This window comes from Myiozetetes cayanensis, unplaced genomic scaffold, assembly GCF_022539395.1.
Source record: "Myiozetetes cayanensis isolate MyiCay16 unplaced genomic scaffold, myiCay2020 scf28, whole genome shotgun sequence".
NCBI classification, from domain to species: domain Eukaryota; kingdom Metazoa; phylum Chordata; class Aves; order Passeriformes; family Tyrannidae; genus Myiozetetes; species Myiozetetes cayanensis.
Genome location: NW_026087499.1, coordinates 5127665 through 5153963, shown reverse-complemented (window position 1 = coordinate 5153963; position 26299 = coordinate 5127665). Strand labels below are relative to the sequence as shown.

At 53.8% G+C, this 26299-nt stretch overlaps 2 protein-coding genes across 11 annotated transcripts in view; both read right to left on the bottom strand.

The window, feature by feature from the left end:
• Window positions 1-24: 24 nt before the first annotated feature.
• The window catches only part of TMEM51 (transmembrane protein 51), a 317126-nt gene continuing 290851 nt past the window's right edge, over window positions 25-26299 (bottom strand). The window contains exons 1-4 of one of the 8 annotated variants that reach the window (XM_050322554.1): window positions 15207-16078; window positions 13393-14455; window positions 4509-4959; window positions 25-3336 (exon numbers count right to left, since the gene is read on the bottom strand). In XM_050322554.1, the coding sequence (XP_050178511.1) occupies window positions 2904-3336; window positions 4509-4858 (783 nt within the window). In that variant the 5' untranslated portion in view covers window positions 4859-4959; window positions 13393-14455; window positions 15207-16078 and the 3' untranslated portion in view covers window positions 25-2903. Of the gene's footprint in view, window positions 3337-4508; window positions 4960-6608; window positions 7340-8944; window positions 11837-12035; window positions 12178-13392; window positions 16079-26299 lie in introns of those variants that run through there. The other 7 variants (XM_050322556.1, XM_050322557.1, XM_050322552.1 and 4 more) reach the window with 7 other exon arrangements.
• The window catches only part of KAZN (kazrin, periplakin interacting protein), a 192131-nt gene continuing 183800 nt past the window's right edge, over window positions 17969-26299 (bottom strand). For all 3 annotated transcript variants that reach the window (XM_050322550.1, XM_050322548.1, XM_050322549.1), the window contains 6 exons: window positions 22827-22963; window positions 22162-22332; window positions 21202-21391; window positions 20945-21075; window positions 20651-20701; window positions 17969-20020 (listed from right to left, as the gene is read on the bottom strand). In XM_050322550.1, coding sequence (XP_050178507.1) covers window positions 19853-20020; window positions 20651-20701; window positions 20945-21075; window positions 21202-21391; window positions 22162-22332; window positions 22827-22963 — 848 coding nt within the window. In that variant the 3' untranslated portion in view covers window positions 17969-19852. The remainder of the gene's footprint in view (window positions 20021-20650; window positions 20702-20944; window positions 21076-21201; window positions 21392-22161; window positions 22333-22826; window positions 22964-26299) is intronic.

Genomic DNA, 26299 nt, shown 5'->3' with positions numbered 1-26299 from the left:
AGCGGCCCCAAACAACTCACACGCTAAGAACCGTACAAAATGACCCCAAAAGCGGCTCTGTCCCAGCCAGCAGCGCTGCTGCAGCCTGGCAGTAGCCTTGGAAACCTCGGCCACGCTGGGCCCTGCTGCTGCCTGTCTGGGTGAGTTTTTCCTCTTTGTTTTGTTTATTTATTTTTTTTTTTCCTCCTTCTCCTTTTTCCAAGCAACTGGCCTGGCAGCACAACAGAGCTCCGCGCCGGCGCGGCCGCGGCTCCCGGTGCCAGCTGCTGACACGCGTGGGAATGTGTATCCCAAACCTCACTGCCACCTGCCAGGGCTGCCAAAGAACCTTTGAGTCCCCATTTGGCTTATTTTTTTTTATTTAATATCACTCACACACACACACACACACAGGTTTTGCAACCACAGGCAAGGGGATAAGCGCTGTCACCCATCAGCGCTTGTCCATCGATATTCCTTGGTCCCAGGCTGCCAGGAACTCTTTTTCAGTAGAAAAAGGGGAAAAAAACCCCCACCTTTGCCACTAACACCACCCAGTTTGGCCTCTCCAGCCCTGCAAGGTTTTATCACATTAATAAAGAATAAATTAATTTAATTAATTAATCATCTCATTAACTTTGAGGCAGACACAGAAGATTTTGCAAAGAGCTCTGCAAACCTCTGCCACTTTGAAGCCATTCCCTTTCGTCCTGTCACTCCAGCCTCCTGTCCAAAGTCCCTCTCCACCTCTCTTGGAGCCCCCTTAGGTACTGCAAGGTGCTCTAGGGTCTCCCTGGAGCCTCCTCTTCTCCAGGCTGAACTCACTGAGTTGTCCTGGGATGTGAGTTACCTCCTGGAGACACTGAGACACACGTGAAATGTTGAACACATCCTGATTTCTCACCCACTAGCGTGGTCCACCTTGGACAACCAGCCTAAGGCTGGGGTGAGACGAATCTGCTGAAAGAGACAGCTGTGCTCTCTCCACCTTCTTCTCCATCACCCTCACCGTCAGGAATAACCATTCCCTTACTGTGCCTTCCTTACTGTACAGGGATAAGCCATCCTAGGACAGCGATGGTCATGGCTCCTGAACTTCTCAGCATCCCACATCTCCCTCTGCTTCCCAAATACCATCAAATGACAAGCATGAAAGTAGCCAGAGATGCTCATTAGCCATTTGGGGCATTTTTGGCATAACTAGTGCATGAGTCACAGCTCATGTCATTGTGGTCATTGCACTTCATGGCAGTCTTTCAGCTCTTTTCCTACACGGGACATTGGGAAAGAGGATGTTTTTGCCAGTCTATTTCATCCAATGGGATTTTCTGGCAAAGAAGCTCAATAAAACTTCACCTTCCACCTGCTCAGACAAGAAACTTCACTTTATTCACCCAGATTTTCTAGGAACCCTGTCAGGGCTGTATTTCTTCACCAAGGAGACAGGAGTTAATTCCCAGTGGGCTCTCAGGGGCACACATGCCTGGGACACAACTTCCAAGGAGCTGCACCACCTTTACAGCCCCTCAACAAGACCCACACAGGACCCCCCACCCCACATCCCTCAATCTGGGGTATATTCTGCTTTGCTTCCTTCTCTTGAGTAGGAGACTCCCTTAGCTATTGAGGTTATTTTGCCCATCTGAGAAGATGCCTTGGGGCACAGCAAAGTGAAACTCCTGTGATGCAACAACAGAAACTAAGAGGTGCAATAGGAAATAATCATTAACAAGGGAAATCTGCTGGATGGATTTGGACCAGCATGTCTTTGCCTTCATTTTGGACTCCTCTCATATCAACCACAGCATCAAGTCAGCCTCTGCTGACCAGTCCATAACATGGACATGGTTTAGTGGTGGACTTGGCAGTGCTGGGTTAATGGTTGGACTTGATGATCTTGGGAGATCTTTTCCAACCTAAATGGTTCTATTATCCTACGATTACATCAATATCAGCATCACACCAACAAAGCCACCTCCACATCCCTCTCAGACCACTCAAGGGAGCCTGGATGGATGTACTGATGACTTTGTGGCCAATGGCTTTGCCAGCAGCGTGGAGTTGGGATGCCCATGGAGCATCTCCCTTACAACAGCCAACGGATTATAAACCTTGGGAAGGACCAACCACCCACGAGTGCACACACACATACACACAAACACAACGTACAAAACATTTATTCAGCCCAGGTCTGCCCACACAGGATGCTCAGCAGTGGTTTCACCCTGCACCCCTGGCACTGGTGCAGCTCCCCACCCCCCGAGTTACCCACTTGCCTCAAACAGAGCACAGAACACAACAGGGACAGCAACTGAGGCAGGAAATCCATCCCAAGGAGCACAGGGCCCCCTTTCAGCTGCTTCCCACCAGCCAGCAGAGACCTTGGCAGGAGTCAGGGCCGGCCCTGGGCCACCAGCCCAACCCAGCCGGGAGAGGGGGAGAGCCGTGGTGCTGCTCTGGCAACGCAGTTTCCCTTCCTCAGAAAGAAAAGACACCCCCCCCCCAAAAAAAAAAAAAAGGAACATTTCACTTTCCCACTTGGAAAAATCCTTCTTCAATATCAGTTTGGTGGCTTGGAAAAGTCTTGCTGGAGGTGAGAGGCAGAGGAGGTGAGAGGATGCCCTGGGTGGTCTTACATCAAACACCATAAGGGACACTTTTGGTACCTCCAGCCTTCATTTACTTCAGAGCAGCAGAACCTGTGGCATTCAGGCTTCTTCCCCACAGTCTTTTGTAAAACCCAGTCCCAGGGAAAAAATGTCCCATCCTCGTGCTGCAGTGCTACCACACCCATCACGTCCTCCACGTGGCAGCTTCCAGGGAGCCCTGGCTGCTTCTGCACCCACAGACCAAGCCCCCCTTGGCCCGCTGGGTTTGTAAAAACCCTCAACCCGGCAGCATCACACATCCCTCTTGCTTTTCTTTTAAGGCATTTGCTGGCTCACTGGCGCTTTCTCCTGGATCTCCTCGTACTTGGGCGGAGGGGTGAGGGGCTCTATCGTGATGGGGACGGTGCTGTTCCCCTGGTCCAGGTTTAGCCTGATGTCCTTCAGGTGCAGCTTCTCCGACTTGATCCTGCGGACCTTCAGCGGCTTCAGGCGCTTGCTGAGGCGGGAGCTGTGCCGGCTGGGCTGCCTCTCCGTGCCCGGCTCCGTGCCTGCAGCTCCTGGAGCCTGGCTGCTCTCGTCCAGCCCCGTCAGCGACTCGTAGGAGGGCAGGGAGACGCTCAGCCTGTTGCTCCTGTCCGAGTCTCTGGGCTCCGAGTAGCCCGTGTTCATCACCTCCTCGTAGCTGGGGACGTAGTACTGGGAAGACACGTCTTCATCCTCTTCTTGACTAGAGGGGAAAGAGTTAAGGCTGTGGGTACAACGTCATTTCAGCTTTGCTGTGGGTAGGGGATGGAGAGGAAAGAATAAAACCACCCCACCCTCAAAGCCTTTAACTAATTATTTGCCCTTCTACATTATATACCAGCCCCTTTTTGCTTGACAGAACTAATCATGACCCCACCTGTGTTCAGACACATTTTATTTCCTTATGTCACATGCCCATCTTTGATCATCACCTTCTCTGCCCACAAACCCTTATTCTATTGCCCAGCAGTGAATTCTTCCCTCAAAAGAACACCAATTTCTCTCCTCCTCTCTCAAAACCCAGTCAAAATACATTTGAAAGGGACATCACCTATCTTCCTTTCTTGTTATGATGTCTTTTGGGCTGGGTGCCTTGAGGTTTTCTTCAAAGAGATTCAGCCCTGCACTATGTCACTGTCTTATGCACAGGTACCTGCACATCAATATTTGCCATTTCTTTGGCATTATGAAGTTACCTTTTCAATCTAACAGGGAAAATCGGGTTTCTGGGTGGATCTGCAGACCCTGACAACAGCCAGCAGAGCCATCATCCTCTCCTGCCCCCTTGTATCCCACATTGTCCCAACACCCCCCTGCCTCCCTCTGCACAGGGAACTGCACCAGTGTTTATCCAGCCTGTGCCTGCTGCAGCAGCAGCCTTTGCTCTGCTCGATGCAGATCCCTGAGCAATCAGCAGAGCCCTGCAGACTTTCACCAGGTCTAAACTCCATGGCCAGCCTCCAGGGCTGCTGGGCACGTCAGCTGCACCCAGTGAGGCAGCACCTCCACTGCACCTCTGGCTCCTCTCCCGGTGTGAGGCAGAGAGCAGCTCTGTGCTACCCATCACCCACCCCTCTCAGCACACTCCCATGTGCCATCCCAGCCAGCAGTGGCACATCTCAGCAACACTGGCTTGGCCACAGCTCTGTCTAGACCCCACTTCATATACCAGCAAGGCTCCCTTCCACCTACACAGCTCCATAAATACAGTCTGGAGTCATTCCTTTCCCATCTCCAGGACACATCAGAACCCCACACCACGACGCGTGCTTGCTCATTTCAGCACGTGCTGCCTGACACCAGCCTTCCTCTCCTGGATCCAGACCTCACAGAGCTACAGCAACAGCCCTTGGTGTCATTCCTACACCCACTCCCTTTCTCCCCAGAGCACCTCACCTGTCCTCCTGCTGCGAGGGCTCCACAGACACCTGGCGCTGCACGTGGGCGACGGTGACGTCCTCGCTCTGCCTCTTCTTGTCCCGGATGTTGAGGCAGAGGGAGAGCAGGAGCAGCAGCAGCCCCGCTCCCACCAACACGTAGGCCACCGAGAAGGTCTTGCTCTTCAAGATGCCCCCGGAGCCGCGGTCGGGTTTGCTGCTGTTCCCGGCGTGGGTGGAGGGTTTTTCGGGGGGGCCGAAGCCCGGGACGAGGTTCCAGACGGCCATGATGATGCCGAGGACGAGCATCCCCAGCCCGATGGCCGTCAGGGCGTAGTGTGAGCCGTTGGCCCGGGACTGGGCCATCATTCCCGCTGCTGGATGGCTGCTCTGTCCCCTCCTCACAGCATGGCTCGGGGCAGGGGGGCTGCAGCCCTGCTAACATGCCCTCCCCGGGCAGGATGTGAGCTCTGGGAAGAGAGGGAAAGTGATGGTTGGTCCACGGAAAAATGCAAAGTCTGTGCAGCCACAGTAGCCACGATGATATTGTTTCATCCACGTAACACTGGAAATCTCACCCTGCCAGTGCCTTGGGAGAGCATGTCAGGATATAACAAGGCAGCTGGATCCTTGCTGGCCATTCCCATTCCCACCCTTTGCTACTTTCTCAGCTGTAATAATCACCAACCTTTGGAAACAATCAAATTACTGATGTTTGCTGAGGGCTTAGATTGCCCGTCCTTGGGAGTGTGATAACCAGCGTCTTCACAGCACCAAAAGAAGGCCACCCAAATCAACTTCAACAGCCACTGTCAGTGCAAACCAACCTGGAAATGCTCAGAAACACATCTCTAGCTGAACAGTTTCTCCCTTTCCCCACACGTGGGATGGAGCAGTGCTGCTCACGGCGCTGGCTGCCTGCCCTGCGATGCCTTCCTGCCCGGAGAACAGAAACCAAAACTGCCTCTCTCCCAACCTTCCAGCAACGGCTGCCGGGATGGTGAACCCTTGTAGGGCCTCCAGTTCACTTCAGGCTGGTGCTCTCCCTCCCTGGAGCAACACACACACGGGTGGTGAGTGCCCTGGCTGCATCCCACGGGGATGTCCGAGCACTGGCATTCCCAACCAGCCAGCCATGGGTGGGAACTCTCCCTTCCGCTGCCTCCACTGGATGTTTCCTGGGTTGCCTGGACCAGATTGTGCTCGCTTTCCAAAAATAAACTCATGGAGCCACATCTCCTGCCCCGCTCGCCTCCCTGACCTCGGGTGCTGTGACCCATGGGTGACAACTTGGATCCTCACAGCAGAGCATCCCCATGAAGCCTCGCAGCTTTATGGATGTGCCAAGACCATGCCAGGGATCCCTCCTTCCCTCCCCGGCTTCTGGACGCTGGTCTGGGCTCGAGGTGGCCCTGGGCTGTGCTGCTGTAAGTGCTGTATCCACACTCACCCACACACCCTCCAGCTCAACCCTCCGGCTCAAAAGCTGCGTGTTTGCTTGTTTAGCTTGAGTGCACGCCCGGTTTGCAGGGTCAAGGGCCAGAATAGAGCAGCACTCCCAGAAAACAGACCGGCTCCAGCAGGAAAAGACACGCACGCATGCCCGGAGAGGAGGGATCTGCAGAGAAACTTCCCTGATCACTGCCAGTGCCCAGCAGGGCTGGGGATACTCCCAGAGGGGTGTCCCAGCCCCTTTGGACACATCCCCAGGCCTGTGTGGGTCCAGGCAGGGCAGAGTCTTGGCTCCTGTGGTTTGTCCGGGGTTATGGGACACACACGAGCTGCTGAGCTCTGCCCACAGGGAGTTGCTGCGAGGCAGGATGGGGCAAGCCCGTTGTTCCCCATGGCACAGCTCAGCACTGTGCCCAGCCCCAGCACCAGGCTGCTGCCCCGTGTGCTCCTCGGGGAAGGCATCCCCTGATCCCAGCTTTAATTCCATCCCAGTGAACAGCTGTTGAAGATGTGGAAAACTCTGCATCTGAAACGTCCTCACCAGCATTCCAAGAGCCACCCTCCCACCCAAGCACTTCCACTGTGACTGGTGGTCCCAGCACTGGCCTCTGCCCTCCCACACAAAGGTCTCATTCTCCACTTGTGCCCTGTGGATTTTTTCCCTTACCTGTTGATCCAAACGAGCTCCCCTTCCTCATCACAAACACACTGGCCAGCCAGGAGTTCACTTGAGAACTGCTGTGATGGCCTTGGGGCAGGAAAATTGTGCAGCACCCACGGTGGGCAGAGAACACACACAGGGCTGCTCGCATTTACCCGTGGTGCCTAAACCTCTGTGCCTGTTCACAGTCTCTGCGGCTTCCCTCAGGCACCTCAGTCCTGCAAGTGGCAGGATTTCAGCTCCTACGTCACCTCTGTGCCTGGAAGTTTTCCACAGATCCCTCACAGTGCTACCCTGCAGCCCAGCAATCGGATTAAAACAGGAGACTTGCTATTCCAGTCTGTGTCTCCATTGAATTAGCTGCTCTCCTGGCTTTCCAGAGCTGCTCCTATCTCTCATCCAACAGCTATCCTGGTGCCCTGACGTCACAGCTCGAGCAGGGAGCTACTGCTGCCTCTGCCTCGGGTCCAGTACCCCCAGAGCTGTCTGGATGCTCATCCCTCAGTCACAGGATGGTTTGGGTGGGAAGGAACCTTAAAGCTCATCCAGTTCCACCCCCTGCCATGGGCAGGGACACCTTCCACTAGCCCAGGTTGCTCCAAGCCCCATCCATCCTGGCCTTGGACACTTCCAGGGATGGGGCAGCCACAGCTTCTCTGGGCAACCTGTGCCAGGGCCTCCCCACCCTCACAGGGAAGAATTTTTTCCTACTATCCAACCTAAATCAGGTCTGTTTTACTTTAAAACATCACCCCTTGTCCTATTCAACTGGAGTTTGTTCCCATCAGGTCAGCAAGAGGTGTCTGAGCACTCCAGTCCTCCAGCCCCCTTCCCCTTCCCTCTGCCCACAGCATGGGATCCTCCCTGCAGCCAGACCCCTCCACCCCATCCCCCCTACTCCTGTGCCCTGCCCTGGCAATGATTTACACCAAGATCTCCAAATCATTAAACTCCACCGGCTCAGCTTCAAAGCCAGAGGGGCATCCACAGCTCCTCCAGGCTTCCCACACCTCTCCCCAAATCCTGCAGGCTGCCAGAGCCCAGGGACACTTCTCCTGGGACATTTCCAAGTGTTAATTGGGCATAGGAGGGCTCAGGATAAGCCTGTTCTCAGCACTGCATGCCACCACGCCTGGATGTGCCCGGAAGGCTTTGGCACAGGCAGCCAGGTGGAGCAGGGAGCACCTTCCCTTCCATGGCAGACAGACCCACCCAACGGGGTCAGCCCTGGATCATGCCCCATATCCTGGTGCTCCCAGAGAAATGCCAGCCCCACTGGCTGACTGACAAGGAAGCCCGACACCCTCCGCTGCCCACAGCGGCACCCACGCTCCTCTGCCCTCTGCAACCTTTGGATTTTTCCCCCTCCCATGACATCACCTTCTTGCTCATGCTCCAGCAGCAACACCTTTGTCACGGGATCACGAGAGATGAGTCTGCAGTTCAGGGAACAGGTTGAACCCCGATACAGCGACCAGATGTGGGATGAGCTCCAGGGCTTCCTCTCTCCCGAGGAGTCACTGGAGCACAGTGCATGGCTCCCAACACACCTCCATGGAGCAGCTCATCCCCTCGGAGCTGCCTCCCAAAACCAGGGAGCAACCCCAGCACTGGTCATAAAAAACAAAACTAATTGTCTGGATTTTTTTTTTTTTTAATTAAACCCATTGTCCAACTATCCAAGGATCCCAGAGTCTCCTCTCTGTTAGATTACAAGGCTCTACCTTCTTCCTCATGCTTCCACCCAGACAATCTGCTCATTAACCCCCTTCCCTGCTAATTGCTGACCCTGACACATCCTCAGGAGCTCGTTCCTGCAGTGCCTCTCATTACACAAGGGCCCAACCCACCAGGAGCACAAAACTCTATGTGGGGTTGGAAAAGGGACACCCAGGACATGGATGATATTTTCACAGGATCCCAGAATGGTTTAGGTTGGAAGGAACCTTAAAGAGCATCTTGTTCCAATCCCCTGCCATGGTTTCTCTCTTTCTTTGGCCCTTCTTGCTGCCCCCGTTACACCTGTCCCAGGAACAGGGATGTTTCTGGCCAGATGCAGCCCAGGGAATGTGGGGAATACCCAGAGAAATCCAGCAGAGCCAGGAAAATCAGCATCACTGCTGATTTAGCCAATTTCTGATCTTTTGGACAAATCCCAGCCTATTTTAAGGCATCCCACTAGGGAGTAGAAACCTGGAGGGGCAGCCCCGCGCAGACCACCAGGGCTCTTCCACACTTTGCTTACACTTCCTGCCTAGAGCACAAAAGAATGCACCCCCATCCATCACTCCCGACATTCCCTACGGACATTTAAGAGCTAGTTAACCCTCTTTCTTCCTTACCTTTCATTTTTAACAACCCCTCCTCGGCTACACCTCCCCATCAGCGCTGGGAGAGCAGCGGTGCTTTCCTCAATCCCTGCCCAAGGCTCTCCCCCTCTCCCGCTCCGGAGGGAGCCGGGGGGGCCCCGACTCTGCCACTTCCTGCAAAACAAGGGCGTCACTGGAAAGCCCATTCCCGGGCTCAGGATGCTGCAGTCCACCCGGCTGGCCGTGGCCTCACACAGCCACGGTGACGGCAGTGATGGGGCACACAAAACACCCCATTCCCAAGCCACATGCACCTCTCTGCGCTGCATCCTTCGGAATTCCGGGAATTGCCAGGGGCTTCTGAAGTGGCAGGGATCACACAAGCCACAGTAGCCGTTCTCCTGAGCTGTAATCATGACTCTGCAGTAGCCATTGCCTTGACCTTTGCCACTGAGATACAAGAAACTGCCTCCCAGACTCTTTTCTCCCCGTAATTCCATTATATCCATCCGAGCGGCGCCTGCTGGAAAGCGGTAATGGACAGGGACAGAAAGTCCTTTTACGTTTGTGTTTCAGGACGTTGCCATTTATTCCTGGGGACAATGCTACTGCGGGCACCGAGGCTGTGCTGGCACCGGCTCACAGCAGGTCAGCGAGCCCTCGGTGTGTCCCAGCCACTGTGTGAACAGTGTCCCGTGGCTTTTCCTGAGCCAGGCTCACACTGGGAGCCAGTGCCAGCCTAATGCTTCCAGGTCAGGCTCTGCTAAACCAGGGATGGGGGTCTGAGGTGCTCACCTCTCTCCGGGGAGCTGAATTCCCTGTGCACCCAGCCCTGGGAAATCACGCCTGCCTGGGAAAATCCCAGCCCTTTGACTCCTTCTCCTTCCCAGTTTCCTTCGGGTGCCACTGTGCACTTCTGAGCTTGGATTTATTTCTTTTTTAAATTCTACTAATCTGCTGTTTCCTCTGAGATAAAGCCACTCCTCCACAGCCTCCCCCCAGTTTTTGTTCTGGGACCTCTCCCCGTCTCCGTGCCAGATAACACCCAGATAACACACTCTCCTCCAGAGCCTTCCAGTGCTCAGAGACATTATCCATCTGCCCTTTTGATGTCCTCCGAAGCCAAACCCGGCACTCCCGCTTCCCCACAGCCCTCCTGGAGTGCTCTGAGCAGCTCCTGTGACAGCACAGCAGCCCTAGAGCCTTATCTCCCCTTGCTGAAAGCCACTAACCTGACACATCACGCTGCCATCGGCCTCACCAGCACCGCCCTCCTCATCCTCACACCGGATTTTCAGCAGCACCTTTCACCCCAACACAGCATCACCTCTCCCCGTGCTTTTCCAAAAGGTTCTCCAACAAGTGTGACCCACAAAGAAAACCTGTTGTGGATGGCTAAGGAGCCCACAAGGCAGGAAGGGAGCGAGGGGTGATGCCAGGGCACACGGAGCTGGCCGGGCAGCCAAGCGACACAGAGCAGCCAGGCACAAAGCAGGAGTGTTCCGCAACGTGGGCACAGGTATTTTGATAGGGATGGAGGTTTTCTGGGAATTATGTCACTACATGCCACCTGCACTGCTCATACAAGGATATTCAGTTGCTTCCGTGGAGCCTCGACACCAGTTTCTGGCTGTTAAATACACTGGGAGCAAGAAAAGTCTGGAGCAGCACTGGGAGACAGACAAATACCTGGGCTGCCGGAGGGATCCCTCCTCCCAGGCTCCTGCTGGGGTGCAGGCAGACAGCCCTGCCCAGCCCTGGCCCCCCTGGCATCTCCCCGTGGCACCGCCACGGCGCCAAACACCAACACTCACCTCTCTTCAGGGCACCGGTGGCCAAACATTCCTCCTTCCCCAGGCACTTGCCTTCCTAAGGGTTTTCCCACCCGTGTAATTACACAGCTAAAATCAAAGGCATCTCACGTACTTCCGAGTCACCTCAGTCCAGGGCTGGGTTCACCAGCCCCACACCCACATGTTCCTCACTGACACCCGGGAGGTTTCCCTTTCTGGCTGTCATGCCGAGATACCCAGGGCTGTGGATGGCTGCAGGATGCCTGGATATGCTGCAGAGGGATGCGTTGTGGCCGCATCCCATCAGGCAGCGGCCAAGGTCTGCTCCAGAGAGCTTTAAGCTGGAAAGCCAGGACCACACCTCTTGGTGCAGCTTCAAACCTCTCTCAGGCTTCATCCACTACGCAGAGGCGAGGGCAGCCCGTCTCCCATGGGACAAACTCCTGGTTTCTACTCACACATCCGCACTTCCCAACAAGCCCAGCTACACAGCGACGCTCATCCTAGCCCGTCACCCCCAAAAATCAAATACCAGCGTCAGCAGACAAACACTTGGGAGACACCTGTGGGTCTGCTTAACCCCTCGAAGCTCCAGGCCGCTCTTTCCTCAGCAGGAACGTCGTGATAGGAAGAGCTGAGCCCCCACTGCCCAGCGCCCAGCCCCGACCTGCCCTGCGCAGCTCTCCTTCTCCTTGGCTTTGTTTGCTTTCCTGGCTCACACACGGTCCCTCCTGCCCCTTCCCGGCGCACGTACCCGAGCCGTGGGCTCGTGATCCGTGACACTCCTGCTGGGCTGCCACCCGTGGGACGCGGCTGCCGGGCTCCGGTGTGCTTCGGCGTGGGGGTCACCGGGCACCCTCTCCCTGCTGCCGATCCTTCCCTAAAGTGCCAGCTGATCCTTCCCCAAGACGGCAGCCGCTCCTCCTCCCCCCGCCCTCAGCACGGCCACCCCGATGCTCACACGGGGACCGAGGAAGGTGCCCCAAGGGGGTGACCCCAAAGGCACGGCTGCTCCCCAAACCCCGGCGCTCCAGCCCCCGCTTCGGGGGCAGATTTCCCCGCTTCGAGGATGTCTGCTCCTGCTTCCTGGGGTGTTTGCTCCTGCTTTATGGGGTGTTCCCCCCCGCTTTGCCGGTGTTCCCCGCACTTCGGAGGTTATCCCAGCCCAGCCCGCCAGCCCGACGCCCTCCCGGTCCCTCTCCCGGTGGGACCGAGCCCAGCCCGCCCCATTCCCGGCTCCCAGCGCTCCCGCGGGTCCCAGCCCGGCGGTCCCGTCCCCGCTCGGCCCAGGGGGTCCCGTGGGTTCGCGGCTCCCCCCCGGCCCCACGTACCTCCCCGGCGGCGGCGGCGGTGGCTGCGGAGGGTCCGTGAGGGCCGCTCCGCCCTCCCCGGCCCGGCCCTCGCGGGGCGGCGCTTCCCGGGACCGGCCCCGCCGCTCCCCGGCCCCGGGCCCTGTTCCGGGAAACGGAGAGAGGGGAGGGAGCAGCAGCGAGGAGACCCCCCGTAAAACCAGCTCAGAGACCCGCAAACCGTGGGGGAGAGCACCCCAAAAAACCACGTGCGCGTCCCAGCTGGGGGTGCCGATCGCGCCACCCCCTCGGAGCGCTGTGCAGCCCCTGCTTGAAACATCACAGCCCCTGTCTCTAGTTTCATAGAACCACAACATGGTTTGGTTGGCAAGGAACCTTGAAGCCCATCCAGTTTCATCCCCCTGCCTTCCACTAGCCCAGGTTGCTCCAAGCCCCATCCAACCCAGCCTTGAACACTTCCAGGGATGGGGCAGCCAGAGCTTCTCTGGGCAACCTGTGCCAGGGCCTCCCCACCCTCACAGGGAAGGATTTCTTCCCAACATCTAACTGAAGTTTTAGTTTTTAATCTGTAGTTTAAAACCCAGCTTGTGAGGCATCTGCGTTATGAAACCAGCTTGTGTGGAGCCTTTCCTCTGTCAGTTCCGAACTCTGTTTGCAGAAGTCTCATTTTGGGGAACCCAACTGCTCAGGCTCATCACTCCATTCACCAAGGCAAAGCCGACATCCCCACAAAGCCGGGCTTGTGCTCCCAGGGAGCCTGGAAAGTGCTTTTTATCAGTCTGCTGCCCTCTATAAATACTCCCAGTTTAACCACCTGCTTGCCAGGAAGAGCCATTCCGGGCATGGCCCTCACCATGGCGACTGGCAATGTGCCCTGTCCTCATAGACAGACAATCCCGTGGTTTCCAGACTGAACTACAGGGACCAGACCTGAGCTTTGGCAAAACCCGTTGCAACTAATGCCGTGTCCAGTGTCACCTCTGCCTGAATGCCATCCCAACAACTACTGGGATGCATTTTTCCAGGCCCTTCTCGCACCCAGCCATAATAATAACCACCACCAAGGACTCAAATTCTGTCAGAGATGACACTCAGGGTGGGTTTTTCCCCTATCCAAGTGAAGAAGCCACATCACTACGCTGCTGGACCAGCCACTGCAGTTTTTCCTGTCCCTTAAGCCCTGCAAGTCCTTGCGAAGGCAAAAGCCATCACGAACCCAACGAAACTTGTCACATCTCCTGGCGTGACTCAGCGCACCACAGCCCTGCCTCGGGGCCACTGGTGTTCAGGATTCTTGGGAAAGCCCCCACTGCTTCCCTGCATCCCTCCCTCCCAGCACAATCCCGCGTGGAGCCGATGGTATTTTCCAGTGACTCACCTGCCCCGGCGCACGGCAGCGATACATTCCTCCTCTAATCAAAGAGCGATTCCGAGAGCTGTCCTAGAAAAAGAAATAACTATTAAGCATAACTGCATATTTATTTTTTTTTTCCCTCTTATGGATTGTTTTGCATTTTCCGGCTTGGCCACCGGCTCAGGCAAATTCACTCCACTTCAGGCAAATTTCCTCCTCTCCTGCCCCACCTTCCTGTGTCAAACACAGACTCGTCATCCCAAGCAGCTCTGTCACTCAGGAGACACAACAGGGAATTATTTGCTCTGTAAGAAAGCAGGGGGAACATGGACTTCACACACTGACTGCCCCCGATCCGGCGCAGGGAGAGCTCCGAGCCAGGTCACCCCCCTGCAGAGAGGCCCTGGAGACTGTGAGCACAGAGGGGACATTCATAACTTGGCTCCTCAGGTTCCCACTCCACAAAGCTGAATTTTGGCCAGAAATGGGCTTTTCAGTGGCAGTGGAGCAGGATCAAGGTGGGAGGGGCTTGCTTGGACCCCTTGGATGGCTGCTAAGGCATCTTTCCCTTCTGCACATTCCTCTGTGGGATAACACATTCACATCCATCTCTTGGTCTCACTTGCCTTTCCAACTCCAGCAGCCATCCCAGTGTGGGGATTTATCTATGGCAGCTCAATTCCTCCCCTTGCAAACACTCCCTGCCCAGTCCAGGGCAGGCTGGGACCTCTCCAGGGTGTTTATCCAGCCAGATATGCAGGATACAGAGCACAGGAATGCCAAGGCGGGAACTGAAGCCCCACTGGACCCACCAGCAGGTAACAAAAGGGCCTTTCAGAAGGGCATCTGATGCCCTGGTACGTGCAGAGGTGCCAGGGGCTCACATTACCCTGCCTTGGAGGCAGAAATTGCTCACTGGCAGTTTTCCCTGCTTTTTCCTGCTCAAAAGTGCTCAGCATGTATTTTAAAGTCATCACTGAAAGCCCAGCCATACTCCAGGATTCCTCCAAATCTTTCCAACAGCGAGCCAAAAGCACTGCTCTGGGTGACACGCTGCTCCTGGACACCTGCAGCTGGATGGCTTGTCCTGAAAGAGGGAAAACCCATCCCTGAGAGTCAGGTCAGCAGAGCCACCAAACTGCACATGTATATTATATGATGATATTATTATCTAATTACAAGGCCATGGAGTGATAGGACAAGGGGTAGATCTAGATTAGATAGGGAGAAATTGGAAGAGGGTGATGAGGAAGGATATCTGTCTGGATTAGGATTAGAATATCTATTTAGATCTAGATTAGATAGCAAGGAATAGGAAGAGGGTGGTGAAGCCCTGGCAGGGGTTGGCCAGAGAAGCTGTGGCTGCCCCATCCCTGGAGTGTTCAGGGCCAGGTTGGATGCGGCTTGGAGCAGCCTGGAATAGTGGAAGGTGTCCCTGCCCATGGCAGGGGGTGGAACTGGATGAGATTTAAGGTCCCTTCCAACCGAAACCATTCCAGAATTCTATGATTAAAGAGAGACTTAGGAGCTAATTAGCACCAGAAATACAATACGTATATAAATATAATGTTATATATAATGGAACATGGCAGAGCCCCAGCTTTGCCCCCAGGATAAGAGTCCATCCCAGCCTGCTCCATGATGAGCTCCCTCAGATCCCAGTTCCCAGCCCAGCCCACACACACTGCTCTTTACTGGTATCTCTCCTCCTCATGCCTCAGTTTCTAACCCCCAATTTAGAGAGTCCCTGCCGGGGCTGCAGGCTGGGAACCTGCCATGCAAGAGGGAAAAAGGAGGAGAACCAGCCACTCGGGAGGCTCCTGGTGGGAGGGTGGGACCTGCCGGCATCTCCCGGCCAGGAGCGGAGCCGGGACGTGGCGCTGAGGGACGGCGGTTCCAGTACAACCAGTTCAACCACCGTGCCAGGTCACCGTCTGCATTTCAAGCACACACACGCACGTCTGCAACCTGGAAAACAGCGTAAATAAAGCTGCTGTGTTTAACAGTGAGAATAATCAGGAACCTGCTGCTTCCTCCTGGAGCCGACCTGCTGGGGGGGGGGGCTGCTGCATCCTATCAGGGAAACTCTGCCTTGGTCAGGGATTTAGGAATAGGAGATGCAGGGTTTGAGGATAACAGGGCTGGGAGAGAAGAGCTCTGGTGGTGTCATGCAGGTGGGTATTAAAAAAAAAAAGCTGAGCAGATATTTAGTGTAGCTTTTTAGAATTAGGAGCAGATGGTGAGAGAGGGCTCGTGCCTAGGAAATCACTCACCAGTGATGATAAGACTCCAAGGAAACCTTCCTACCTGGATACGGGGCCTGATCACAGGTCTGGTGTCCTGGCTGGATGGAGCGGAGCCACTTGGTCTGTGCTGCTGCAGGTGCTTGTGGCAGTGTCAGGTCGGGGCAGTGGAAGCCAAGGACAGGGGCTGATGTGGGGACAGCTGCAGGGACAATGGCAGAGCAGGATATCCCAAAGGATAACTGCATCAAGGGATGCTCTCGGGCATTCCCTGGGCTGTGCAGGCGAGGACTCAAAGGCGCTTTCAGCATTGGCTTCATACACAGGAAGCAGCACCAGTAGAAGACACCTTCAGGGAAAACACTGAAAATGGGTGAATTAATGACAGGCATAATCCCGAATTTCAGCAATCCTGAGCAATAAACCAACAGCCTCAGTGGTGGCCCTTGACACCAGCGTTTGGGGAGATACCACCATCACCCCCACTCTGTGACCCCATCTTAACCCCACCAACCTCCTGATGATTTATTCAGCTCTCTGGTGTATACCAGTTTAGCTCTTTATCACCAAAAATCTAGCCCGGGGAGGTGAGATCACCTGCTGAAGCCATGTTCTGAGTCAGTGCCAAGGCAGGAAACCTCCCAGACTCACCCCTGTTTACCTGCTGTGACCTCTCAACCCTCCTCCTGACCCACACGTTCCCCACCGGTGCACGGCCGTGGCACGGCAGGTAAACACGGCTCGGGTTGTAACATCACCAGGGGCGGTGTCAGGACCAGCACGGCTGTTTTCCACGCCAGCAAAGAGGTGCTGGAGTCCCGGGGTGACCCCTTCTGCGGGATACCCCGCATCCCACCGACACAACACCCCGTGCCAGGCCCTGGGATATTTGCCTTTCTCGGTCTAAAGTCCTCACGGGGGGAAAAGGCGCTCGGGAGCGCCTGCACAGCAACGTGCTCGGTGCAAAGTGCACCAGCGCGGCGAGTCACACCTAAAACAAACAGACACGGGGCGAGGAGACTCGGGGACTGCTCACACGGTGGCAGCAGCGCAGCATCCAGCACAGCGGGGATGGAGCAGGGATGAGGCTGAGGTGAGGGGGATGCAGCAGGGATAAGGTTGAAGTGACGGGGATGCAGCAGGGATGCAGCAGGGATGAGGCTGAAGTGAGGGGGATGCAGCAGGGATGAGGCTGAGGTGAGGGGGATGCAGCAGGGATGAGGCTGAGGTGAGGGGGATGCAGCAGGGGTGCAGCAGGGATGATGCTCACTGAGGGGATGCAGCAGGGACGAGGAAAGGTGAGAGGGATGCTGCAGCCTCCACTGCCAGTGAAACGCAGGTTGGGAGGGACAAAGCCACCAAGAAGAGCCCCCCCTCAGCCCAGGACATCACTCCCAGATGCAGGGAATGAGGTCCCTTTGCTTGCCACGGCTCTGGAGCAGGAGGTGACACCCATGTCCCCTCCCCAGGGTCCAGCACAGTCCCCACAGCACTGGGACAAAACTGGTGAACAGCAGAAGCCTTGCCAGGACTGGAGTGACACCCACAGCTCTGCCACATTCCTGGCTCCCAAAGGGCAGAGCTTTTAAAACCACGGATGGGATGGATGAGCACCCGCAGCCCATCCCATACATGAAGGGAAACACCAAATATTTGCAGGGAATTGCTTCAAATGCAGCAAATCCCACCCCTGTCTGTGCCCAGCTCATGTCTGCCGTGCTCAGCAGTTACCCTTTAATGCCACATTTAATTCCCATTAATGCTGGATTCCAGCTGCTGGAGAGCCAGCTGGCTTCTCCTGAGTTTTTCCAATTTTTCTTTGCTCCAACTCTCTCCATTTCAGACTGTGGTGGCTCTTACCTGCTCTGCAGCTTGTCCCAAACCCAGAAGGCTGTTTCTGTTGAAAAAAAAAAGAAGAAAAGGTACATCTCTTCATCTGTACCCTCATTATGGGCTCAAAGAAAGAGAAAATCATTGCAAGTTGTCTTTGCTCTGGCAAACACAGCAATTGACCTCAAAAGGCTGTCAGGCCCCTCTGCAGTGCTGGCACAGCCCTACAAGTGACCAACGTAATTCAAATAATAATAATAATAATAACCCTCATTCCCACATTCCCAAATCTTTACTTACCTCAAACCCTTGAAATCCCCATTTTATAGGGACGCAGACTGTCCCAGCCTCCTGCCAGGATCACTGCATCCAGGTGCAGCCTGGCAGCTGGTCCTGCTCCTCCTGCATCCCCCCATCACCCTGGAGCCCCCCAAGTTCACGTGGCAGTCAGGGTGTCGTGCACCCCGACGCCAACACCAGCCCAGGCTCTCCGTCTGCCAAGCAATTAAACCACGTGGAGCCTCATCTGTACTTTAAAATAAGCTTTATTTAGATCTTTTATAATTTTATATTTGCATCCATGCCTTCAAGGATTCTCCCCCGCTCACGGGGGGAAAAGTTAAATCTAATGTTACCCATAATTCATATGCTATTTAGCGAAGTTCTCTTTTAAATAAATCATCCTCTTAGTAATTTTTAGAATTATTTCCTAATTTACAAAAAAGCTGAAATGCAAAGGAAACTACTCGGTAACAAGGAGATTGCTCATCTCTTCTGGTGGTTTAGAGTTTAAATTATAAAAACGCAAGGAGAACCGAAAAAAAAAGAAAAAAAAACAAACAAAAATTGAACCAACAAAACAAAAAACCCCCCCCCCCCCAGAAACCAACAAAACGTATAAAAATGCTTCTCTGCAGAGAAAAGAGCCTGGGGGGGCTGGTCCCTCTGACACCCCCTCCACGGCCTCTCTGCATCATCCCACGAGCAGGAATACACAGCGCGAGGGCGTCGGCGATTTAAGACGAAAAAACCCTTTTTTCATCTCAACCAGGGCGCGCGCATCGGAATTAAGAAAAATAATACACTATTATAGTTCATTAAATAAATCTTAATACATTTTTTTTTTCTTTTAAGAGCTTAAAATTATATCATAAGCATTAAAGCATAAGGTACTTATCTTGGCATAAGCAGAGCGCGGCGCGTGTTAGTGGAGAGGGGAAGCGGCCGCCACGCCGGGGGGAGAGGGTGGGGGGTGGTTTCGGGGCATTTCCAAGGGATTTTTTTGGAAGCACAAGCTCCACCTGTGCTTCAAAATCACCCCAGAGCCAGAAAAACCTCCCCGGCAGGAATTCGTACCGATTTTTCCCCCCCCTTTCCCCCCCCCCAACCATGGCAGCGGTAACACCCCAAACTGGAGCGGGGTGGCCGGCCCTGTCTGGGAAACTTCTAGGGATACGGGATATTTCGGGATATCACCTTTCCCCTGCTCCCAGCTCGTGCTGGATCCCCCTAAATTTTACTTGAAGCAAAGGGTGAGCCCCCCAAAAGCAGGGAGAAACAGCGGGCAAAGCTCCCACCAGCTTTTCCACCCCCTCCCGTCTGATTTCCCAGCACGTATTTAGGTTTGCGTTTTCCAAGGTGTTAAGTGCTCCTGGGGCAGCCGAGGGAGCCAGGGGTGGGGGGTCCACGGCTCTGACACCCCCCAATTCCCCCCTTCCCCCCACAACAGCAGCTTCCCAGGACAATACAGTACAAACACCCCCTTCCTCCTCCCGCCCCATCCCAACCGACGTGGAAAAATATAAAAATCCCAAAACTTCTGCAATAATTTAGTTAGAATAGCTCCTCTGGGTTTGTGCAAATAAATTAAAACAACTAAAAAGGAACGTTAAAACACTTATTTCCAGACCGGCAGGCGTCACAACCAGCCCAGGTGCTCGGCCAGGAAGACATCACAGCGAAGGAGATTTTTTTTGTTGTTGATGATGTTGTTGTTTTTGTGTGTTTTCCCTTTAAGGTCCCTCAGCTGGGCAGGTCCTTCGTCCCCAAGCGAGGACATCCCGCGGGCTGGGCTCCGGAAAACAGCGGGTTTCGGACAAGAGACGTCACAAGCACAAAGTGCACAATATTTCTGGTATTTACAGAGACACAGCAGTCCTTCAAGTTTCAAGTTTTGTCAAAAGAAGAAAAGAACAAAAAAAAAAAACCAAACCAAAAGAAAAAGAACTGACAAACTGAAGCGACAACAAAAGGAGTTACCGGGATAGGGAAAAAATGAAAAAAAAAAAAACCACGGAAAAAAAAAAAGGGGAAAACTGAAGTTACGACACAGCTGCATCGCTCCCAAGACAACAGGTAACACGTCCACAGGTGGGGGATATGTACAGTGGCACCCGCCCGGCACAGGGGGGTCACCAGTCCGCGTCCTCCTCGATGTAGTAGTCGGGGGCCGTCCCGTCGAAGAGCCCCGGGTCGAGGGACTTGCGCTGCTTCCCCCGGGCAAACACCCTGGAGATGGAGCCAAAGCCCATCTTCTCTTTCTTCTTTTTCCGTTTTTGGTCTTCCAGGTCCTCTAGAGACTGTGGGAAGAGAGGACACGGGTTTGGGTATCCAGCGATTCCTTCGTCCCTCCCCACCCACTCACATCGGGGATGATGGACCACATGGTCACAGCCCCTCAAATAATATTTGAGTCCAGCTCCCAAAAGTATTGGCATCCAGATCCCCAAAAACATTTGCATCCAGGTCCAGAGCAACGTTAAGGTGCTGGATCTAAATAAAATAATAATATTCCTGAAACTTGTGTGGTGGAATTTGCAGCAAAACTGAAACACCTCCCCCCCCCTTGGGATTTTGGCTTAACTCAACTGTTCAGGATTTTGGCTCCAGGAATAGGTCAGAACAAGGGTCTGTCCACAGCTTGAGAAAATATCCCAATGGTTTAGGGTCAAAAACAGAAGGATAACCTGCTTTGCCTGTCCCTTACAAAAATCAAGACCCAAAAAGGCCCTGAGCACAGCAAATGCCTGAGGCATTACATGGATTTTGGGGCAAATTACAGGAATCTGAGACATCAAAGACTCACAATTCAAGATGACTTCAATTCATTTTTAGTAAGACCCCAAACTGGTGCCTCTGAGCCCCCCCAAAGTATTTTCTAGCACAGGAGGGGTTCTCATGAGCAGGGTTTGAGAGGATTTATGCCCTACCTGTACGATTGGGTTGTGCAAGTTCTTCTGTACCGGTCCAGGACTGTCCCCCTGTGGCAGAAAGAGACGGATCCATTGGATCAGCCCCAACACAGCCCAAGCTCTCCCACCTCCACAGTTAAAAAAGCGGCTTGTTTGGGCAGCTGAACTGCGGTGGGGCTGGGATAAAACCCCAGCAGAGCAGCTTTCCAGGTCAGCAAACCTCCAGGTTGCCCCACACCCCAAACCCAACGCTGTTTTGGGAAGTGGAGGACCCACTGCAAGCCCCCCCACCCCACCCACAGAGTGCCTTACGTTGCAGAGCGAGTGTGTTCGATGCCGGGGGGAGTTGATGTCACTCGGCGTGGACGACCGGTCGCCCTCGGCCGCGGAGGCGTCGGAGATGATGGACGGCTGCCGGGAGTGGCAGGGGCTCACTCTGACGGCTGGAAGGCAGGGAGGAGTTAAAATCACGCCAGCAAACCTCTGCTTCACTTCTAAAAAACTTCTAAAACCCGTAAAGGGGTTTGGCAACCAGGACTTGCCCGTGCCCTGAGCCAGGGGGTGCCCACCTTGCCGGTCCGCCGAGTGCTGGGGGTGTGAGTGGTAGAGGGTCTGCTGGCTCTGCCGGATGGCGGCGGTCAGCGGGAGGTCAGCCTGCATCACCCACTCCTGGTTCCCGTTCAGCACCGTCTCGCCCGGCATGGCCAAGGAGTGGCGCTTGGGGACGTCCTTGGTCAGCGTGGCCAGGGATTGCTTGGCCTGGGGGAGGACACCGAGGTGATGGTGATGGAGCAGGAAAACCATGTGAACATCTGCTGGGGCAGCAGGACAAGCAGCAACACGTTGCACCAAACCCACCCACCCCACGGCAAGTAAATACCCAAACTATGCTGCAGCCTGTGCTGAGGATCACAGAACCACAGAATATGGTGAGTTGGAAGGGATCCATCAGGATCACTGAGTCCAACTCCTGGCCCTGTGCAGGACACCCCAACAATCCCACAGTGCGCCTGAGAGCGTTGTCCAAAAGCTTCTTGAACTCAGACAGTCCTGGTGCTGTGACCGCTGCCCTGGGGACCCTGTGCCAGTGCTCAGCCACCCTCTGGGTGCAAAACACTTTCCTGATATCCAACCTAAACCTTCCCCAAATCAACTCCAGCCGTTTTGAGTCCTGTCACTGGTCATGAGAGTGAAGAGACGGGTACCTGCACCTGCACTGCCCCTCAGGAGGATGCTGAAGACCACAATGATGTCTCCCCTCAGTCTCCCCCTCTCCAGGATGAACAAACCAACTGCCCTCAGCTGTTCCTCATAAGGCTTCCCCTCCAAACCCTTCCCTGTCCTCATGGCTCTCCTTTAGATGCTATCTAATAATAACTTTGGTGCCCAAAGCTGCACACAGGACTCAAGGTGAGGGATTCCAGGTGAGGCCAAGCTCCTTCCTAGCAATAGTATTTCCCCCCTTCCAGTATTGCAATAATGCAGCCACTGCAGCAGCCCCTCAGGTCTGGATGAGTCCCCCAGCTCACCATGGCCAGCTCGGCCTCCAGCTCCTTCATGCGGTTGTCCTTCAGGTCGAGCTGGGAGCGGAGGGCACTGGCGTGGTCCGTCGCCTCCTTGGCTTGTCGCCGCAGCTCCCACTTCTCCCGCTCCAGGAGGTCCTTCTCCTTCGCCAGGGCTTTCACTGCGTCCTCGCTCTCCTGTCACAGGGGGAAAATCCATGTGCTACCACAAACCCCTCTGCAGTGACACTCTCAGGGACCACCCAACCACGAGCGGTACCTTTGGGATCACAAGAGCCCCGCCTTGGCAGGGATGGTTTCCCTTTTTTGGGGAGCTCCACGATGCAGCCAGTCCCCCAAAAAGCAATGCTCACTGAGCACCTTGTTAAAATTACACGGGATTTCTCATGTCTGGCTCGATTCCCTCTAGTAATTTCTGAGAATCACAGAATATTCTGAGTTGGAAGGCACCCACAAGGATCATCGAGTTAAGCTCATACTGGGATCAAACCCACAACCCTGGCGTTATTAGCACTGTGCTCTAACTAACTGAGCTAATCTCAGGCTTAACCTGCCGTGGTCCAGCTGGGATTTTAGAGGGTTTTCTGCCTGATTACAAACCAGGTTTCACGCTCAACCCGCCGCCAGCCCCCTGTGCCACCACACCACGGTGCTGTGGCTCCCACACTCACTTTCCTGTGCTGCTCGTAGTTGCGGATGAAGTCCCGGAGCTGCTCCTCCCGGCTCTCCAGCGTGGCGTAGAGCTGCTGCATCTGGCTCACCAGGTCCGTCTTCTCCCCCTTCAAGCGCTTGCGGTCGGCTTTCATGGCTGTGGGAGAGAGGATGGATCGAGCATGGAGGGCACAGCAGCCCCTTGCTTCCACAGCTTTTATTTTTTTAAGGAAAAAAAAATGCTCCCTCTCCAGGGTAAATAAACCACAGCCCGTTTATTTTTAGCAGCGGGGTGGATTCCGGCAGCGCTCCCACGAGCCCAGGGCACGGCTCCCCAAGCGTCCCCTTCCAGCTCAGTGATGCTGTGTTGGGATGAGGGGCAAGAGTAGGAGTGCCACAGGATGCAATGGGGTATTTCAAAACCCAGAACTTTCCTGTTTTCCCTCTCCCAGTCACCAGCAAGGGATGCTCGCTGACCACCAACACCGGGACAGAGGCAGAAGGCTGGTAATCCAGGGAGAATGACAGAAATCTGAGGTAGGAGAAGGAGTTTCAGTCATTTCTGTACATTAATGCTTTACCCAACCTTGAACTTGGTCCTTGGCAGCACTGCAGAAACGCCCTGTAGCTCCCTGCTGCAGATACACCCCACCCCACCAAAATAACACCCAGTTTAGGAATCAGAATACAAATATTGCTTTTTATTACACATTCACGCTTTTCCACCCTGAGGAAGTGCTGTTCCCAGGGGAGCAGGATGGTATGAAACACGCTCTGCCCCTCCAACACTCCCTGCACTCACTGAGATCAGCTGAGTCTTGCAAGTTATCCCTCTATATTAAAAAAAAATACCCTAAACCCCCTTGAACTCACCAGAAAAAACAGCCCCAAAGCTCCGGGAGCTGCCTGTACTACAAAAACCACTAGGAGATGATGCAGCCATCACGAGTGGGACCCGTCTCCATGCACACATCCCACCTTTTTCCACTAGATCACAGAAATCCAGGGTGGGCATTTCAGCCCACGCTGTGTTTTCTACACCTTGAGATGAGTCACTTCACTGGGGGCTTCAACTACACCACAACGTGCCTCCCCTGGTGAGGCCCGTGTGACATAAAGACAATTTACACGAAATACGAGGAAACAGTGACCATGCCATGCTTCAAAGCGATTCATTTGCCTCAGGCACCTTTGGCACCCTTGGTTTGGTGCCTCTGACTTGTCCCAGCACTGGGGTGTTCTGCTCCCACCCTCCTCTGCCTGGGGAACTTCAAAAAGTCATCTCCACCTGTGTGCAAGCAGGGAGAGCATCATTACCAGCCGTGCACTGCAGCCCCCAGGCAGCCCTCAGGCAGAATAACTTGCTAACAGTGATCACCCAGCCCCAAAATGTGCTGGAATAGCCCCCAAAATTAGAGCCCCCTCACAGCTCTGAGAAACCTCCTGCATCCCACCCCAGCTTGTCACAATCACCGGCTCAGAGAGAGCTTTACTCAGGTAGGAACTTATTTCTGTGCACAGGTTTTATTCTACTTTTTTTACTGGTTTTTACTCTAAGTGTGTGCTGAGGATAAAGGAAGTGCTCAGGATGCGAACCACGAGGAAGGGAGGGGGCTTGCAGATCAGAGGATAAAAAGGTGGGGAAAAATAAATCAGATTAAATACTGGAAGAAGTGGGAGATGTCTGGGATAACCGAGATTTTTATCTGTTAAAAACCAAGAGATGAAACTCTTCAGACAAACTGCCATTAAGCATCAGAGGTAAAACAAAACACGGAAAACCAGAAAACCAGGTAGGAAATGCCACAAAAATTCATACTGTCCTGTAACAGGGAGCTCTTGGGAGTCTTCTTCACTCACTTCAATGAACACAACTCCTCCTGGGACAACTCAGCCCCTTCCAACACCAGGACTTCCCTTACTTTTTTTCCCAGCTTAAGAAATCACTACAGAAACCCTCTAAAAACAATCACAACCACATCTAAGTCTTTGAAAGAGGCCTTTCCTGCTGCCTGTGTGTATTTAACCACAACTTTCCTCTGCCCAGTTCTTTCACTGGAACTAAAAACTTGCTGAAAAAGAAAAATTAATGATAAGTTGACTGAGCCATACTGAGGTGAGATCCAGACCCCACAGACACATATACACATATATTTAATTTCCTCAAGGATAATGAGAGGCTCTTATAAAAGTTTAAGTCACATTTGCCACTCTTTGATGCTGGAGGTGACAAAAGACTCCTAATGATTTTAATTAAATAGTGAGTCCCCCATAGCATAGAAACCTCTTTAATTACTGGCAACATTCAGGGCCTTTAAAGATTTACAGAAAACACTTCATCACTCACCCATAAAACAAATAAAGATGCTCATAAGTACTATTGGGAGAAGGGTAACTTTCTCCCAAGGTTGAATATGTATCACTTTACTAATATTAACCAATATTTATGTCAATGCATCAGTACTGCAAGAAGATTATGAAGTTTGGGTATTGTAAGAGCAGATTTTTTTCTGTTAACCCAACAGGACAATTTACCATTTGTTTCAGTTCATATTTGAGAGATTTTCTAAAATTAACACACTTTTTTTCCCTCCCCTCTATTACTCTCCCTCCTCCATAACCGATTAGCTCCTAAGCTTAAAGAAGATTTATCAGTCATTTGAGAACTTCATTCCAAACCAAATTAATGGGAAATTAATTGAAAAAGGCAGGAGAAAAATAAAAAGTGAGGCAGAAGTGAGCCGTGAGCGCTGCCAGGAGCTCCTGGACCAAACCCCACTTGCTGCAGCAGTTTAATTCCTCCTTAGCAAACAAGCCCAGCTAATTACTCGGTCGGGGAAAACGAGCCTTTGCAATCCACGGCGCGACGGCAGGGCCAGCCAAGGAGGAATAAAGCAGATTTTCACTGGCTATCTGGGCCATCCAAGGAGGTGAAATGGCTTTTTCCTTTAATCTGATGATCCAGGGCGAGCTTTCTATACCTCCACCCCCCACCCCGAGTATCCAAATAAGCTCTCGCCCAGCTCATCGGCGTGGGGGGCTCTCTGGCCAGACCTCTGACCTGTTCATAAGACAAGAAGCAAGAAATCCTAAACCCAGAGTGTGAGTGGAAAGTAATTCTCTCATTTGCATTATTTATTTTCCCCTCCCACCCAAAGCATGTGGCAGAAGGAGTGGGGGGACCCACCAGCCCCCTCTGGACTCGGCAGCCCAGCACCAGCCTCAGCAGCAAGGGATGGGGGAGATGGGTTGGGAGCAGCAGGGTGAACCCCCCAGCTCTCACTGCCAGCCCCCATCCCCACCTGCACAAGTCACCCTGTGTTATTTGAGCTTCCACCTCCTGCCACATGATCCGTCCCCTGAGCACTGGTCCTCTGGGAGAAGGATGATGGACACAGAGATGTAACGGGACCAGCTCCGTGCTGGGCCCTTCCTGCTGCCAAAACAATTAAAAATCCACCCCCTCAGTGCCTTTTATTTCCAGCTCTATGTG